An 18,729-nucleotide genomic window follows, 5' to 3' on the forward strand; every position below is an offset into this window, starting at 1 on the left:
GGATTTCCCTGGTGGCTCAGTGATTAAGAATCCGCCTGCCAATGCAGGGGGACACAGGTTCGAGCCCTGGTCCAGGAAGATCCCACATGCCACAGAGCAACTAAGCCCGTGCACCACAGCTACTGAGCCTGCGCTCTAGAGCCCGCAAGCCACAGCTACTGAGCCCACATGCCACAACTACTGAAGCCCACACACCTAGAGCCTGTTCTCCGCAACAAGAGAAGCCGCTGCAATGAGAAGCCCGCACACCACAATGAAGAGTAGCCCCTGCTCGCCACAACTAGAGAAAGCCCGCTCGCAGCAACAAAGACCCAACACAGCCAAAAATAAATTAATTAATCAATCAATTAATTTTTTTGGAAGCGTTTCTTTTTCCCTGTGTTTGCTACTTTTAGTCCTCAGAAACCCTAAACATGCCTTTCCTGGACTTTGTTCAGATTTTCCCTTTCATGTCACTTCAGGCATCACTTGAGGTCCGTCACTCCCACAGGTCCATCCGGAGGTGGCTCACATTCCTCTCTGTCTCCTCGGCAGGGCCTGATCAAGATCCGGGGGGACCAGTGCTGGCGGGACCTCACCTGCATGGACTTCCACTACGAGGTGAGCAGCGCGGCTGTGCGGCGATGTGGGGGCACAGGTGCAGGCTGGGATCGTTTCCCTGTGAATCACCCCGAGGGTGTTTGGCGTCATGGTGTCAGCTCATCCACATTTGCCCCGCGTGCCTGTCACTACCTGTTTTCCTCACGTGGGGCCCTGCGTTCCTGCTGGGTCTGGGGCACCACCTGTCAAGCAGGATGTCTTCTTCCTCGTTTCCTTCCCCGGGGCAGCGGGCAGCAGTCTCCTCCCTCCTGGGATCCCACTTGGGCTCCTGGAGAGGCCCTGCGGGAAGGAGGGCCCCTTGCAGACACTTCTCTCCTGCTTGTGTCCTGAACCCGCCGGGAGCCGGAGCGAGGAGGCCAACGCTGCATCCCGACAACTGCCTCAGCCGCCCCGTCACACCAGCACCAAGGAGCCCTGCCCCTTGCCTGCCTCATCCACTTGCTTTTGTCGGCCACTTCTGGGTCGAGGGTGGAGGTCTGGGGACTCAGCCCAGCAGAAATCCCAGGAGGGGCAAAACAAGGGCCAAAGGTCTCATGGGCAGGAGACCCCACCCATCCCTGGCCACTGGGGTCCCAACCCACTGGTGCCTGGCTCTCCCACCTGGGTGTCTCCAGGACTGGGGGTCAGTGGGGGGGCAGGGGGACGAACAGGAGCGCCTTCAGGAGTGCTTCAGCTCTGAGTCTGCGTTCCCTGCTGGCTGCCAGCCAGGCCCTCTCAGCCCCAGGGGAGCGAAGACGGTCCCCCGGTGGGTGGGGAACCTCAGCTGGTCTGTGAAGGGGTGGGAACAGAAAAGGAAGGTCTAGCTGGCTCGCCTCCCACCGGGAACGGCTGGTGGGCATGCAGTGGATTCAGTGGGCACACATCCCGCCTGCCTCTGGCGGGGGGCAGTGCAGGGGATCCCAGGCTCCCCTTTCCCTCTGTCTGGTGGGCGTAACCTGTGTTGATGAGAGGCAATGTCGGGGGCGGGCAGGGGTGGCTCCCCTTGAGGCCTCGCCCCCCCCAGCTGCCTGTGGCTGTAGGTAACGTGGGGCCTTCAGCCCTGAAGAGCGTGCAGGGTCACATGTCCCTCTGCCGCCTGAGGCTGGGCCGCCTCCTGAGATGTGGCAGAGGGGCTGCTCCTGTGCTCAGTCACCATTCCCAGTGCTGCCCACGGTGTGGCCTGTCCACAGCACGCACCTGTCCAGGGGCCACGGCGCCTTCTGGCAGCCTCACTCTCACGTGCACACATCCACATACACTCGCATACACATGCGTGTACACACTGTATCCAGGAAACGCTCTGTTGTTTAAAAAAGCTGAAACATTTGGAACTGATTTGATGCTGCCTTTTTGTGTTGTTAGTGAAATTGCTGCTAACCACCAGAGTATCTCCAGTTTTAGGACTATGGTGGTTTCATTCCACTCAGGCGTTAACCGTCATGTGGTGAATCTGGCGTCAGGAAACGCAGGCCTTTGAGCAGAAAGGGCCCCGACAGTTCTGCTCCCCCAACCCCGTGTCTCCCCAGGGCCCTGCCCCCACTGAGCCCCCCACCCCCAAGCCCTGCATGCCCTTCCCCAAAGGGGCTGCCTCTCTGTGTCTGATCCGCCCTCCACATTCACAAGGTGGGAACCTCTGCAGCCAAGACAGAGTGAGAAAACAGTTAAACGCAGTTTTATGAGCCAGGCCAGCAGGGATGCGGGGCAGGGAGACAGCAATGCCCAGACCGGGTTTCTAACACCCGTCTCCACCTAGAGGGACCAGGCTCCTGGAGAAGCGGCTGCCCCCGGGCTGGAGCAGGAAGGGGCTCAGGTGACCCTGAGCATCTTTAGAGCCGGATAACAGAGAGACGCTCAGGGTGGTTACATCCCAGCGAGTACGACAGCCCACGTGTCCACACGCACGTGGGCGCGAGTGGAAAGGAGTGACCCTGTCCTCAGCAGATGCGGCGCCCTTCACGGACTCACTCTCCACAGACGGCAGAGGCGCAGTTAGCCTTATGGTGGGTGCTGCAGGCCCACCGGGTCTGGGGCTGCTGCGGCCTGGTGTCCCACCCCAGCCAGCTCAGCATGGAGGGCCACCTGCACACAGTACCCGTCACCGATGCTGGATGTCCACACCGGGGCCACCCCAACCCCACACAGTGTCAGCACAGCTGGCCCTTTTGAGCATGGACGGCCGCGTGAGCGGGGAGGACAGGGCCTGTGGTTGGAGGCGCAGGGCCCATCAGCTGGGCCCTAGGCGGCCAGCACCACGGCTGAGTCAACACGTGGGCCTCAGGGACCTGCTGTGCCCTCCCACCCCACACACGTGTGGAGGCCGTTCCCAGGAACACACACGTGGGGCCGGGACCCGCTCCCCCAGCCTCCACTGTCCTCCAAGAGGAAATCCACCATGTGTGAGCGTCCCACGGTCCTGCCTCCACACCTGTGCCCTGTCCCCTCGTGGGGGGCTTGCCGGTGCCCATGCTGCTCAGGGCTCTGACCACAGACTCTTCCCCAGCATCTGAGCTCCTGCGTTACCAGGGCCCTCAGGGTCCCCTTGAAGGGGTCAGTGTCAGAATTACAGGAAGTCAGGCGAATAGAGAAGGTTGGGACCCATGGCCCCCCACCATTCCCCATCCTGGTGACGTGTGAGCTGCTGGAGGGTGGGCCACACCGCCGGTCTTCCCCGCACCTCTCCCGGCCAGGGCGGCCCCATGCACCCCCCTTCCCCAAAAGGCCACCAGCGGGCACCACAGAGCAGGGCCAGGGAGGGCAGGTCCCCACCTCCAGGCGCTGCTCATGGGCCTCCTTTCATCCCACAGACGCAGCCGGTGCCCAACCCCGTGGCCTACTTCCTGCACCACTCCCCATGGTGGTTCCACCGCTTCGAGACCCTCAGCAACCACTTCCTGGAGCTCGTGGTGCCCTTCTTCATCTTCCTCGGACGGCAGATGTGCATCCTCCATGGGGCCCTACAGATCCTGTTCCAGGTGAGCAGCTGCTTGTCAGTTCCCAAGGAAAACCTGAAATTTCCACGTCCTGTTCACCTCGTTTATGGAGGTTTGACCTACAGCGTATTCGTTGCTCTGCTAGTTTTGCCTCCATCTTTCTGTTCCTCGGTGTCCAGGGGCCCGTGTGCTGTGCCCCCAGATGATGGGTGCGGCAGCAGCAGGAGTGGGGCATCCCACACCTGGGGGAGCCGCCTGTGGCTTGCTTGGTTGGTTGTTTATTGTGGCCATATCTACCAAGTTCTCTTGTTTCTTCTTTACTAGGAAGTTCTATGGGTTTTGTTTTGGGTATTTTTAGTCATGAATGGGTGTTGAAGTTTAGCAAATGGTTTTTTCTCCACCAGTTGTAAGATCACTTTTTTGCCCTTAATTTGTTAGCGTGAATTACATTACCACTGCTAAAATGGAACCAATTTTACCTTCCTAGGATAAATCAACTCAGTCGTGCTGTGTATACTGTAACATGTTAGTGGGTATAACTTGCTGCCATTTTGTTTGGGTTTTTCATGTTGTCAGTGAGTGAAGTTTGTGGTTTTCCATCCACACTGGCCTTGTCTGATTCTGCTCCAGGTTTTACTCTCACCCTCGTAGACAGGACAGAGTTGGTTCTCCTACATCACTGCCTGGCCAGGGGGGAGGGGGGGTGGTCTTTGTGGCCACTGACAACCCTTTTGTGGCTGCCAGACAGGCAGGGTCTCTGTTTTTTTCTGGAGGCAGTTGTGTTTTGTTTTGTTTTGTTTAATATTTGTTTATTTTGGCTGTACCAGGTCTTAGTTGCAGCATGCGGGATCTTTTAGTTGCGGCATGCAGGCTTCTAAGTCGTGGCATGCAGACTTGTTAGTTGTGGCTTGCGGACTCTTAGTTGTGGCATGCAGACTCTTAGTTGTGGCACGCGGATTTCTTAGTTGCGGCTTGCAGACTCTTAGTTGCGGCTTGTGGACTCTTAGTTGCGGCTTGCGGACTTAGTTGCGGCATGCATGCAGGATCTAGTTCCCCAACCAGGGATCGAACCTGGGCCCCATGCATTGGGAGTGCAGAGTCTTACCCACTGGACCACCAGAGAAGTCCCTGGAGGCAATTTTAATGGCAGACATTTTCCTGGGAATTTGTCCATTTCATCTGTCTTCAAATGTGTTGGCCAAGGATCAAGTCATAGTAATCTCCTGTTTTGCAGAGTCTGGATTTGTGTCCTGTTCTTCGGTGTTGCCTCTGTGACAGCAAGGAGCAGGATTCTTTTTCCAAAGAGGCTCATGCTCTTTAAGTATCGTGTATCTCAGCTGGTACATTTGCATTTTATTTCCACAACTTTGTGTATTCTTTTTGCCCTTTTTAAAAAGCTTTCTTTTGAGGGTTTTTCTCCTTCCATTATTCCCCCTTTCCTAATTAGCAAGTTATACACTCTGTTTCTTTCAGGCACGTACACACTTAACTAACTGAAAGTCTAAATTTAATCCCCGTCCTTGCCGCCCTTACGGCCCTGTGGCCTTGAAATGCTTTGATTGTCTCCCCCTACCTGCTCACCTGCTTTTTTTTTTCTTTCTTTCTTTTTGCGGTACGCGGGCCTCTCACTGTTGTGGCCTCTCCCGTTGCGGAGCACAGGCTCAGCGGCCATGGCTCACGGGCCCAGCCGCTCCGTGGCATGTGGGATCTTCCCAGACCGGGGCACGACCCCGTGTCTCCTGCGACGGCAGGCGGACTCTCAACCACTGTGCCACCAGGGAAGCCCTGCTCACCTGCTTTTGCTGCCAGTATTTTAAGTTGTATTTTGTTTTGTTTTTAATTAATAGACTTTTAAAGAACAATTTTAGATTCACAGAAAAACTGAGCAGAGTATAGAGTTCCCATATCCCCCCACACACACAGTTTCCCCATCAGGAACATCTTGCATTAGTTAGTGTGATACATTTATTACAACTAAGGAACCAATATTGATACTTTATTGTTAACTAAAGTCCACAGCTTACATTGGGGTTCACTCTTGGTGTTGTGCATTCTGTGGGTTTGGACAAATGTAAAATGACATGTATCCATCATAATATCATACAGACTCATTTCACTACCCTAAAAATCCTCTGTGCTCCCTGGATTCATCCTTTTCCCGCCCCTAACCCCTGGCAACCACTGATCCTTTCACTGTCTCTATAGTTTTGCCTTTTCCAGAATGTCATATAGTTGGAATCATCCAGGATATAGCCTTTTCAGACTGGCTTTTTTCCTTAGTAATATGCATTTGAGGTTCCTCGTGTCTTTCCGTGGGTTGAGAGCGCGTTTTGTATTGCTGAATGATATTCCACTGTCTGGATGCACCACAGTTTATCCGTAAACTATCCGGACTTGGCTGGAAGGCAAAATCCTGGCTGGTGCATGACCCTTGCTCCCAACAGTCTCCAGTGAGGGACACCCCCAGGAGGCCAGGAGTGCTCTGCACTGTCCCTGCCCTGTGCATACTTCAGCCCAGTGGCTCCATCATCCTGCGCTGCAGAAGGAGGCTCCAAACAGAGGCTCAAGCATCCTTGTGAGTGTCCACCAGCATGGACACTGCCTCATGCTGGACCTTCCTCCATTGTCAAAGGATGCCCAGCCATAGGCTCCCACCTTCCTCTGCTGATGGAGAACATGGGTCCAGTCCCCAAGGCAACTTGGAGGACCTTCCTGGCACACAGTCTCGGCAGGAATCTGGGTCTGCTTAGGCTGTGTGGTCACCACGGTGACCAAGAATCACTCTCAAGGCTGCGGTGTGTTAATTAGTTGCTGCTTCAGCCACTTTTACAAGCCTGGGACCACTGGGACCCTTTCAGGGCTGTAAACTCTACTGGGCCTATAGGGACCCTCCAGACATCCCTCAGGCTGTACTGACCACCTACCACGTTCTGTCCAAATAATCTGAAGCCCACCTTTGGCAAGCAGTGAAGAAAAGAAAATTGTCATATCACTTAAAAAACACATTTGAAGGAAGTTTGATTTACTAGTGCAGGTGAAAGGGTTCAGCTACTTGAAAATAGGATTTGGGAAGATATTTACATTGACCTTTGACCCAGCAGCCTCGAAATGCCCTTGTTTATTCACTTGGCATGAGTCTCGTGGTGCTTCAGGATGAGGACCCGCTAACTGGACCCAGCCTAGCTGAGTCTGTGTCCCAGCCTGGGGCACTGGCGCCTCCACCATGGGGGACTGTGCAGACCGGGGGCAGGTTGGGGGGACTCAGGTATAGACGGCTCCCAGCAGCTCAGGCCACATGACTGAGTCCACCTGTTTCTGGGTCTGGTGCCCGGGTGGACAGCGGTGGCACAGGGACACTGGGCGGGGTAGGGCCAGAACGTCACCTTGAAAGGCCTTGCCGCCAACCTGCGGCCCTGGACTTTATTCCCAAAGGCAGGCCATGCACTCATCTTCTGTCCCCCAAGCCCTTGGGAGCCTCAGTCCAGGTGTGTCCCGAGCATCATCCTCCCCCACCCACACCATGCCCAGGACAAGGTGGGACATGGCCCAGGGCTGTGGCTCTTCTCTGAGGCCTGGTCTGATGCCCCCCAGGGGCCGGGCCTCAGCTGTCCAGAGCAAAGAAGACAAATGGCCCCCTGGCCCAGCTGCACGTGTCCAGCCTTGCAGGCAGCGTGGGGCGTGCAGGGCAGTCTCATGGGGGCGCGTGGCCCTCTGCAGGCCACAGCGCTGGCCACCCCTGGACTTGAACGTTGCTCCCGTCTCCGCGCCCGCGATCCCGAGGGTCCCTGGTTCTGTTTGTTTCCGTTCGTTCCCCGGGAGAGGGTTGAGGATGTGAGCACACACGCACCTCCTCCCACGCTCAGTTTGCACAGCTGTTCCGGAAGGTTCTGCAAGGCCTCCAGAGACAGCCTGTTGTCTACTTGGAGAGGCGCACCACCCCCGCCTCAGACCCCCACTCTAATGCCAAGGAGAGATGCTGGAAGGGCAGTGCTCGGCTTCCACTGTGGGCCAGGCTGGACCTCCCATCCTGGCGCGGAGAGGGCACTCACCAGGCTAGAGGCTCCTAGTCAGTGCAGAGACGCATCTCAGGTCCCAGCCTCTCCTCCCCAACCTCCCACCACGTCCTGCTCTTTCTAGTCTCTGTAACGTCGGCCACAGTCCAGGGGACATCACTGTGGGGAACATCACTCCGGCTTTGGGCACAGAGAGCTGCCCCCCACCAGCCCCTGAGTGACCCACCTGGAGCTGGGGTCACAGCATAACTGTCCCGGGGCTCCTGGCTGCAGAACATCATCTGCAAGCACACGTGTCCTCTGCTAGGCCGTGGGACCCCAGAGCCCAACAGGGGAGTCCCAGACACCCAGCCCCTTCCTTCAGGGGTGTCTCCTGGGCCTGGGGTCCCACTTTCCAGCTCGTCTTCCCATCCGGCCCCCACCATGGGGTCACAGCCAGTGTGTGCCAGACAAGGGCACGAAGATGGCATTATGAATCCTCAGGCCTCCTGCTGCTTTATTAGAAACAGGGTTCCATCTCCAAAACTGCTCTGGTGAACCCTAGTCTCTGAGTCAGGGCCCCCTAGCTGGTCTCAGGGTGGAGTGACTGGGGAGGGGTGTCTTTGGGCCCCAATGGACCAGGGTGGTGGAGGGAAACCGGGCATCACTCAGAGGTTATAAGGACCCCACGGCCACTTGGTGGCCTTTAGACAAAGGCTCCTGAGTTCTCACCGGGATAGAGAATCCTGTTGTGCCAGAACCTTCCGGGTCATGGCGTGTGGACCAGGCATCAGGGGCTTCAGCCCCACCCCAACGTGAGCTCTTCCTGCTGCATGCAGGGGGTCAGGGCCGCTCAGGTGGCCGTGCCAGGAGGCTGCGTCCTCAGCTCGAAAGTGGGGGAACCCAAGCCAGGAGCCAGAGAACAGCGCCAAGGGCATCCTGGCTAGACGCTGACCCGCAGTGGGGGCAGCTCGTGAGCCTGGCCCTCCTGTAGCTGTTTGGAGAAATGATTTTCCCTGGGGCTGGCCCCACGCTGCTCCTGCACCTGAATCTGCAGCCAGGGCTGAAGGTCACTGGGGTCACTGGGCAAAAGGCTGAGGCCGCACCAGCACAGCCTCCTCAGGAAGCAGAACTCAAAGCCCCCGCCCGCCAAAGTCACCGTGCCAAGTGGACAGCATCGCGCCCGACCTCAGAAGGTTGACTCAGGCTGTGCTGTGTCCTCGCTCACGTGGCCCCAGGGCTACAGGGTGATGGTCTCTCTCCGGTGCTCACACGCGGTGGGGGCGGGTGCGGCTTTTTCCAGTTTTCCTTTACAGAGGTGGGGACGCTGCCCTCTCAGGAAGGCACAGGTCTCTAAGCTGACTGCGCAGCCCTGACAGTGCTGAGCCGCTGGTCCCCTCCCCTGGGGCTCTTCCTCGACCCCCAGTGGCCCCATCAGGTCTGCCGCCCCGTTCGCTGTGGGTGGGTAGGCGGGATTGTGGTCCACCAGGGGTGGCCTGGGCGTCTGTCCCTCCAGGAGGGCTTGGACTACAGCCAGCAGGACAACAGGGTCCCAAACCAATGCCAGGGGAAGCCTGTGCAGCGTCACCGCTGTGGGAGCAACGCTGGCCGAGGCCTTGCACCCGCACCCCTGGGGTGTGGCCCTCACGGGTCCAGAGGCACCAAGAGTCCCCCCAATGGCACTCATTTTGAATGGAAAATAACTATGGTTTGGAACAGAAACAAGGGAAGGAAAGGACCCCCGTGGGTCCCTGCTGGTCACGTGTGGGGTCTTCCCTCCACGAGAGCGTGTGCCCAGCCACAACCACGTATTCTCACTCACTGTTAAATCTTTGCAGCCATCATTCCAACAATTGCAGCCACGACGTGTGACTTTTCATTTAAACAGCTGGTTGTCTGTGTTTAACAATCGCCCACGGGCTTACAGTTTCCAGCCCCCTGCCCTCCTGTGTGTGCAACCCAGTCATTTTTCTTCTGCCTGAGGGATGTTTCATTTAGTTTTCTAACATTTCTTAGCAGGGCCTGCTGGTGGATGTCTTCCCTTCAGCTGTCCATGGTCTCTGCCCGCAGCATCTCTGCTGGGGAGTCTGCGGGACCCTTAGCCCCACTCCTCTGTCTGCGACTTCTCCCCTCTGACTGCTTCTACGATTTTTCCCTTTTTCACAGTTTTTCAACAATTTGCTTTGATCTGCCTTAGGTGTGGCTTTCTTTGAGTTTATCCTCTTGGAGATTTCTCAGGCTTCTGTGACTGTGCGTTTATAGTTCTCTTCAATGAGGAGAATTTTCCTCATGTTGTGTCTGCCCCCTTCCCTTCCTGGGGCTTAAATCACACATCTGTCGGGCCAGTGGGTGCTGTCCCCTAGGCCCTGAGGGGCTGCCCAGGCTCTGCTCAGCTTTGCTTCTCCTTGTGCTTCACTTTGCAAAGTTCCTGTTGTTCTGGGCTCATATTCACTGACTTTTTCCTTTACAGTGTCAGTTTTGTCAAAAGCCTATCCGGTAAATTATCTGTTTTGTATTCAGTAAGTCCCCTACATACGAACAAGTTCCATTTTAGGAGCACGTTCATAAATCCAATTTGTAAGTCCAACAGAGTTAGCCTAGGTACCCAACCACCACAATCGGCTATATAGTACTATACTGTAATAGGTTTATAATACTTTTCACACAAATAATACTTAAAAAACAAACAAAAAATAAAACAATTTTAATCTTACAGTACCTTGAAAAGTACAGTAGTACAGTACAACAACTGGCATACAGGGGCTGGCATGGAGTGAACGGGCAAGAAGGGTTACTGACTGGAGGAGGGAGAGGAGCTGGGAGATGGTAGAGCTGAAGGATCGTCAGCAATAGGAGACGAGGGCAAGCTGCAATTTCACTCTCGCCTGACGTTGATGGCACAGGTTCTGGTTCCTGGCTGGATTCAATTCTATCTACCCTCTTGAAAAAACGATCCAGTGATGTCTGGGTAGTAGCTCTTTTTTTCTCATCATAGATGACACGGTAGCACTGGATTGCATTCTGAACGGCTGCTGCAACCTGCACATACCATTCTACATTCAGGTCCTGTGCCTCAAAAACTAACAGTGCCTCCTCAGACAAAATCCCCTTGCCATTTTCTGCATCGTCCGTGAATCTCTTCGGTTCTTCAGTTAATTCTTCTTCTCGTCTCTCTTCATCCTTTCTTGGCGCTTGGCGCTTCTTAGCAGTACCAGCTACATCAACACTTGTACGCTTGCTTCCAGACATCCTGGGCTTGAAATAAAGCTACTGTAATATTGTACTTTATACAGGACTGTACAGTAAAGTACAGAGAAGCACACCACTTGTAGAGGATGCACGCACATGACAGTGTACGCCAGACACGTGAACTAACTCATGTGATTGCACTTGTGAATACATGTTCGCATCTTTGAAAGTTCACAACTTTAAGGTTCACATGTAGGGGACTGACTGTATTACCTTTTTTTTTTTTTTTTTTTTAGCTGCGTTGGGTCTTCGTTGCTGCGCGCGGGCTTTCTCTAGTTACAGTGAGCAGGGGCCACTCTTTGTTGCGGTGCACGGGCTTCTCATTGCAGTGGCTTCTCTTATTGCGGAGCATGGGCTCTATGTGCGCGGGCTTCAGTAGTTGCAGCACGTGGGCTCAGTAGTTGAGGCATATGGGCCCTAGAGTGTGCAGGCTTCAGTAGTTGTGCCTCTTGGGCTCTAGAGCGCAGGCTCAGTAGTTGTGGTGCACAGACTTAGTTGCTCCATGGCATGTGGGATCTTCCCAGACCGGGGATCGAACCTGTATCCCAGGCATTGGCAGGCGGATTCTTAACCACTGCACCACCAGGGAAGTCCCTGTATTACCTTTTAAACTCTCAAATTATCATCTGGTTATTCTTTGGCATTTTCATATTTCTCTTTTGACTATGTTTTCTTTTAAACCCCTTAATTTTTTTGTTTTGGTTTTGCGGTACGCGGGCCTCTCACTATTGTGGCCTCTCCCGTTGCGGAGCACAGGCTCCGGACGCGCAGGCTCAGCGGCCATGGCTCACGGGCCCAGCCGCTCCGCGGCATGTGGGATCTTCCCAGACTGGGGCACGAACCCGTGTCCCCTGCATCGGCAGGCGGACTCTCAACCACTGCGCCACCAGGGAAGCCCTAAACCCCTTAGTTTATGACAGTAGCTGTTTTCACATTCTTATCTACTGGCTTCAGGCCACCTCTGGTTTCTGACTCTGCTCCCAGCCTGTTTTGTCTCTGCTAGTGCCTTGCAGGCTACTAACTACCAACTTGGAGTCTGTTAACTTTTGATTGGGTGCTGGATGCTGGTGGTGTTGATTCTCTCCTGACAGCAGCTAATTGACTTGCAAATCAGTTTCAGAGCCTCCTGGGCAGGTCTGAATGTGCCTTCCCTGTAGGGCCAGCCTAGTTCCACAGGACAGGGCCTCGGCCTGGCTCTCCACGTCTCTCCACATGGGTTCGCAGGACTGGAAGGTCCTCTAGACCCACATGAGCTCAGCGATGGCAACAGCCTTGGTCGTGTGCTTTCCTTGTCCTCACGGAGTCTCCACCCTGCGAGCTCAGCAGCCGCGGGGACCCAGGCAGGACCCACAGCTCCTGGCTGCTGCGCCCATGTGGCATGTGGCAAGCCAGCCCCGCGAGCTCCCCCGGCTTCAGGCTCTTCCCCCTGCACTGCCCTCCCTCAGTGCCCAGGCCTGCATCTCAGACAGTCGCTTTGAGGGTCCAGCACCGCTACCTCCCTTTTGGCCTGAAGCAGGAGTCGCTGGTGGAGTTTTAGCCTTGAAGTCAACATGAGGCCACTGAGCGATGAGGCAGGATGGACGTGGACCTGGGTTCCGAGGGGTAGCCCTGCTTCTCCAGGGTAAAGGAGGCGGCGGTGGGGGCAGGTTGGGTCTTGGGAAACTCAGCTCAGTGGAGCAAGAGGAAGTGCACGCCTGGGAGGGGGAGACGCAGGAGGAAATGGGCAGCTGGCAGGTTGTCCTTGGGCCTCGTCCTCGGTCAGGGCAGTGGGTCCTAGGGTGACACCGGGCCTTGTGCTCAGCTCTCAGTTGGGGCCAGGCCCAGCAGCTGCATTCTGGTCGTCCTTTATGTTCCCACTGCTGCCCGCCTACTTCTCTTGTTCATGGAGGTGAGTGGCGACTGCTCCAAGGGTCCCACCTCCTTGGGCCACCTTCCTCACTTTTCTTTCCTTTTCTTCTCATTGTTTATATTTTTCAGTCTAAATGCTTATACTGTTTTACTTATGATTCATCCTTGGAAACGAGAAATGGCCAGAACATGTGTGGGCCCAGGCCCTGCTCTGGTAACTGGTCCTGCACCCCTCATCCCCCGAGGCCCAGGCCTCCTTCCGCCTCGAGAGTGCCGAGTCTATTTTTACATCATTCTCATCCGGGAAAGTCAATTGTGTAGCCCTTGACTCTGCTGAATCTGTATTGTTTCCCTCAAAGGTTCTCCCATTTCTGCACCACATTCTGGAAGGATTTCTCAAATCAATCTTCTAAATCACTAATTCAGACCTCAGCATCATTCATTCTGCTTTTCACCTGTTAGGGTTTTAACGTTGTGCGTGTTACACGTGAGGGTGTAGACAAATAGATGCCGTTTACTGATCGCGGTCCTTCAAATTAGCATTGTCTTGTCTGGGTTTCTCTGGATGCCTCTGGGGTCTCGGGAGCCCCGAGTGGCCACAAAGCGAGGCTGTGCCTCAGCGAGGGTGTAGGCTGCACCAGCTACACCTGGAGAGGTTGGTGAGTAGGCCGTCTGGGGTGAACTTGGGCAGGTAGGCCCCCCAGGAAGCCCGCGGCTGCCCTGCTTTGCAGCGTTATGGTGGCCATGTTTCCCAGCAGTTTGAGTGTCAGTGGAGAGGTGGGTGCTGATGGCTTGGGCTGGTGGCTGCAGAGAACACAGCTGCCCATCAGTTGCCTGCCGGGTTTGAGTGTGGACCAGCCCTGAGGGGCGGTGTGATGGGCGAACAAGGCGGGCTGTTCCCCACATGCCTTCCCAAGGGCTGTGGGACATAGGCAGGAGCCCCCAGGCCAGGTGCGGAGGTGTCCTCTAGCTGGAGGCTGCCATGCGCCGGGTGCTGCTCCCAGCTTTGGCCACTGTCTCATCCGAGAATTAGGCAGTAGAGGGCTCTTGTCAGTCACCCATGTGGCCCCAACAGCTGCACCAGGATGGCAGGCCCTCGGGGAAGTGGCCTCTTCTCACCCTTGATCACCACTCCTGGTGGCCTTAGCTGCACAGCCGAGCCATGGAGAAAAGGGGACCCCTATGCAGCTGACCAGCCCACCCCAAAGCAAACTGCATTTGTCAGGAGGTGTCAGGAGGGACACAGGGACCATTCCCCTTAAGCCCCTTGCTGACGCAGTGGAGGAGCTAGTGGAGCATCTGAGGTCTCGCTGGTCTGGGAGATGAGAATTGAAGGTCGGGCCCCCCCCGGTGCTGTCCACGGGGGAGCTGGGCCCAGGCCACGGGACCCCCGCTGTCCCCCACAGTGGAAGAGGGCCTGGCGGCACCACAAACCCAGACCGTCGGGAGCCAGCAGTTTTCAGGAAACTCCAGGGCGAAGCCCAGTCGGCCCGAAGCAGCTCGAGACCAGAGGCCCAGGGACCCCGACGGGCCAGGCAGGGCTGCAGGAGAGACCACCAGCCCAGGGCGGGCACATTTTGGGCACAGGGGTTTGTTAACATCCTAGACAGTGAAGAATAAGAAATAATTATTTTGGGTCTCAGAACCAGGAAAACTGGTTTTCCAAATTAATCCAGGAAGAGCTGTGAATCCACACCATCTCCTGTCACACACTGTAAGACCCTATCGTGATCCATAAAACTGACCTATTGAAAGCCTAGCTCCTCTCTCTCCAGACCCTTTTGAGGCCAGCATCTGTGACCTCGCGTTCTCCCCGGTCACTAGGACCAAGACCCAGCTTTAATTACAAATCAGAAATTGAGGAGCTGGGTGTCAGCTGAGTCTCATCCGGCCGTGGGGCCCCCGGCCTGGGTCTTTGGTCTCACCTCCTTCCTCGATGCCCCCACGTGGCTCCGACCCGTCGGCTCCTGTGCAGGGAGGCCTGCAGGGCCGCGGCAGATTCGTGTGAGTGACCTGGACAGGGACATGGCCGTTCTGCTACTCAGGGGCTGTCTGCTCGTTCAGGTCTTATTTTTTGCAGAAATGTGTACATTTGGTTGGACAGTTGAAAATCTTATTTCTCTTGTCACTGTGGCGACTGTACCATTTTCATTGTGGGTTTATTTGCTGGTGGTGCTGGTCCCCATTTCCTTCTACTTTGCTGACCTGTGGCTCCTAGTGTCGTTTCCCCTTTTCTGAGGCACGTGCTTGAGGCAGTTTGTCTCCCTTTAGACACGTCCGCCATGGACCCGTGTGCTCTCACCTCCCAGCACCCAACACCCCGGTCATCCCAGAGGCCCTGCTCCCTCCCAAGTCTTACCCCCGCCTCCCCAGCCAGGGGCAGAGCCTGGACCAGAGCAGAGCTGGCTGGTGTGAACCTTACATCACACCTTTCATAAAAAACTAATTCGAAATGGATCCGAGACCTAAACGTAATAGCCAGACCTGTAACACTTTTAGAAGATCTTTACATCTTTGGAGGAGGAAAAGATTTCTTAGATGGGACACAAAAAGCAGAATTGTAAAGTTTTTTTAAATTGATAACTTGGACTCCCTAAAAACATAAACTTCGCCTCTTTGAAAACTGTGTAATGAAAAGGCTGCAGCTGGCAGTCGTACATCTGACCGAGGACTGGCTCCGGGTTCTGCTAGGACTTCCAGCTTAGGGAGGCATGGGGGTGTCCTGGGCTACACCCCAGAAGCCCTCGGCTCTGCCTCTTGCCCCCCCCAGCCTCTAGCCTGCCCTCCCACTGTGGTCACCTGGAATCTCCTCACTGCGTTTGTGCAGCCCACAGGAAGCTCTGCGTGCAGCTGGCACTGGGGTCCCTGGGGCTCCACAATCAGAGGCGTCTGCCTGGGGGGCAAGCGGGGCTGCTCTGTTCCACCTTTGCTCTAGGAGAGCCTGGCGCCTGGTGGGGAGGGTGGGATGTGAACCCTGCAGCCTCTCCTCCCCTCAAGTGAAGACCACCCGCTCCCTATTCCCGCCCGCATCCTTGACAACAGGGTCAAAATCAGGCAGGAAGGTGCCATTTTCAAGTCACTAAAACAACTTACAAGCCTGTCCTAAGCACCCCCCACCCCTGTGAGGGGCACGTACCACAGGTGCCGTGGGGCTGGTCCTGGCCCCGACACCTGGGTGGACCACTGAGCAGCCAGCTGGAGTCCTGGGGCTACCCAGGGCCTGTTGATTAACAGTCACGGTGACAGTTGCCACAAACACAAACCTGTCACCTCCCAGCTGTGTAACTTCAGTGGCCTCCAAGCAGGGTCAGAGGCCGGAATCACAGTGTTGGCAGGTGGGGTCCTCACCAGAGGCACTGGGTAGCGTCCGCCTCTGAGATCATTTAGGATGTAGACATTGCGGGGTTGGTCTGAGGGAGGCGGGGCAAGTGGCCTGTGCGGGGGGGCCTGGGCCACGGCCTCCTGGGCACCTGGGGGTTAGCACAGGCTGCTGGGAAGGACAGGACCCCCCAGCCCCCATGCCTCTGGTGTGGACTCCATGCATCACCGTGGGGCACATGAAACGCAGTGGCTGGAGGGATCTTTCTCTCCACCCCCAGATAGTCCTCATCATCAGCGGGAATCTGAGCTTCCTGAACTGGCTGACCATCGTGCCCAGCCTCGCCTGCTTCGATGACGCCACTCTGGGCTTCCTGTTTCCCTCGGGGCCCGGCTGCCTCAAGGACCAAGTCCTGAAGATGCAGGAGGAGGAAGCTCGAGGGGCCAGGGCCCCACGGACACGCGGTGGGTGACACCTGAAGGCGGATGTGGCCGGGCAGCCCGGGTGGTCTCAAGTTGATGGCACCCAGCCCTGTGCCCACACCAGTGCCCTGGGAGACAGGGCAGCATCTCCATGCCTGGACAGGGTCACTCCTGTCTGCTTGGTATGGACAGTGTGTCCTGGTCCTCAGGAAGGGAGGCCCAGTGACCTCAGCTGGGGGGCCTAAGAGGGAGCTGCTGTGTTTCCACATCCGCCTCGGAAGGTGTCCTTGGCACAGGGAGAAGGGGCTCATGGGCTGTAGGGGCAGCAGCATCTCCCTCGGCTTCTGTGGGCCCAAGGGGCCGAACAGAGGCCAGGCCTGGGGGCAGGAGCCCACCCACTATCCCCGCTCCCGGCAGGCAGCGTGGCACGGCACACAGTCAACCTGGCGCTGGGCGTCCTGGTCGCCTGGCTCAGCATCCCTGTGGTCCTCAACTTGCTGAGCCCCCGGCAGGTCATGAACAGCTCCTTCAACCCTCTCCGGATCGTTAACACATATGGGGCCTTTGGCAGGTACCTCGGGGCCACCATGACCCCAGGGGGGAGACATGAGGGTGAGGCCAGCCCCGACCTGCAGCCCCCCAGCCTCGCCCTGGTCTGCTCAGGTCAGGGGTTGGGGTCAGGGTGGGGAGGTGCAGCCCTGACTGGTCTTCCCCCCCACCCAGCATCACCAAGGAACGCACGGAGGTCATCCTGCAGGGCACTGCCAGCCCCAATGCCAGCGCGCCAGACGCCAAGTGGGAGGACTACGAGTTCAAGTGCAAGCCCGGTGACCTGAGGCGGCGGCCATGCCTCATCTCCCCGTACCACCACCGCCTGGACTGGCTTATGTGGTTCGCCGCCTTCCAGGTGAGGCCCTCGGTGGGGAGGCCCCGCTGACACGGCGAGGCCCGGGAATCCTGTGCTGGGGCACAGCCTGTGGGGAACCTCCCCAGGCTCCTGGCACGGCCCTCGCACGAGGATCTGTGGGTGCCCAGGGCTGGGCCTCACAGCCAGCTTCTCAGGCCGCTTCCACCAGAGGGGCTGAGGCGTGCGTGGCCAACGCTGGGGCAGCCAGTGTCCACAGAGGCTGCAGCACTGTCACCATCCCATCTTGCCCAGGAAGATAGCCTCCGGGGGGCTCGGTCACTTGCCCAAAATCCCTGGCCCGGCAGGGTGAACTGGGAACAGCCCCACTCCATCCAGGTCCCTGCGGACAGCACAGTGGCGGCGGCGCCCAGGAGAGCGAGCAGGACCGGGGGCCCCACAAGAACAGGAAGGAGGTGGTCCCAAACCAAAGAACTGCAGCATAGGTCCCCAGGGCAGCCCCCCCTCAAGAGAGGCTGGCCGCCAGCCACACTGGAGTCAGGTGCCCCCAGGACAACAGACTGAAGGCCGGGTGACCGTCAAGAGGGAGGGGGTGGAAAGCACACATCCACAGGGCTCTCCAAGGGCCCGGTGGCTGGGGGGTGCCCAGCTATCTGCGCCCTGTCCTCTTCTCACCCCCAGACCTACGAGCACAACGAGTGGATCATCCACCTGGCAGGCAAGCTCCTGGCCAATGACGCCCAGGCCCTATCCCTGCTGGCCCTTAACCCCTTCGCAGGCAGGGCACCCCCCAGGTAAGATTCCCCTCCCAGACAGGAACACACACCCCACCCCACCCCACCCCCGCCAACTGTAGCCTCAGCTGCCTTTCAGGGCTTCTCCCCCAATGCAGGGGTCTGCTCTGGGGGCTGGGCCCACCTCCTGGAAACATGCCCCGCCATCATCTGGTCAGGGGCCTGGTTGTGCCAGGGTCTCCTTGGGGCTCTCTGGCTTCCCCTGGGTGGCCTCTCCCTCTGAGGACTGCAGGGCTGACTTGGGGGCGGAGGCTGACTGTGCTGCCCTTGCTCTGCAGGTGGGTCCGGGGAGAGCACTACAGGTACAAGTTCAGCCGCCCCGGGGGCGCGCACGCCGCTGAGGGCAAGTGGTGGATCCGGAAGAGGCTCGGCCCCTACTTCCCCCCACTCAGCTTTCAGGACCTGAAGGGTTACTTCAGGTCACGGGAGTGGCCATACCCCAAACCCGAATAGAGGTGGCCCAGGGCTTGTGCCCCAAGAAATAAAGTGGGAAGACCGCGGGCTGGCTGCTCTGAGTGGGGTCTCCACAAGGACATCCAGGGAAGCCGACCCGGAGAGGAGGGGCTGCCAGGGTCCTGGGTGGTCGTCTGTGCTTTTCTGTCTCCCCACAGTCAGTCCCCGTGGTTCCCAAGTCTCTTCACTTTGGGTTCGTCAGAGGAATCCCCAGAAAGCCCCCAGCCCCGCTCCACCCAGATCGTGCCCCTTGTCACCAGGCACCGCCCCCCCCCCCC

General features: G+C 57.3%; 1 protein-coding gene across 2 annotated transcripts in view; it reads left to right on the forward strand.

Moving 5' to 3' along the window:
* The window catches only part of LMF1 (lipase maturation factor 1), a 91,031-nt gene extending 72,533 nt beyond the window's left edge, over positions 1–18,498 (forward strand). The window contains exons 5-11 of one of the 2 annotated variants that reach the window (XM_007453596.1): positions 535–600; positions 3,384–3,555; positions 16,202–16,381; positions 16,757–16,910; positions 17,063–17,246; positions 17,886–17,998; positions 18,277–18,498. In XM_007453596.1, coding sequence (XP_007453658.1) covers positions 535–600; positions 3,384–3,555; positions 16,202–16,381; positions 16,757–16,910; positions 17,063–17,246; positions 17,886–17,998; positions 18,277–18,451 — 1,044 coding nt within the window. In that variant the 3' untranslated portion in view covers positions 18,452–18,498. Of the gene's footprint in view, positions 1–534; positions 601–3,383; positions 3,556–16,197; positions 16,382–16,756; positions 16,911–17,062; positions 17,247–17,885; positions 17,999–18,276 lie in introns of both variants that reach the window. The other variant, XM_007453597.1, reaches the window with a different exon arrangement.
* Positions 18,499–18,729: the final 231 nt, after the last annotated feature.

The sequence above is a fragment of the Lipotes vexillifer genome, unplaced genomic scaffold (assembly GCF_000442215.2).
Source record: "Lipotes vexillifer unplaced genomic scaffold, Lipotes_vexillifer_v1.1 scaffold914, whole genome shotgun sequence".
Classification (NCBI taxonomy): Eukaryota; Metazoa; Chordata; class Mammalia; order Artiodactyla; family Lipotidae; genus Lipotes; species Lipotes vexillifer.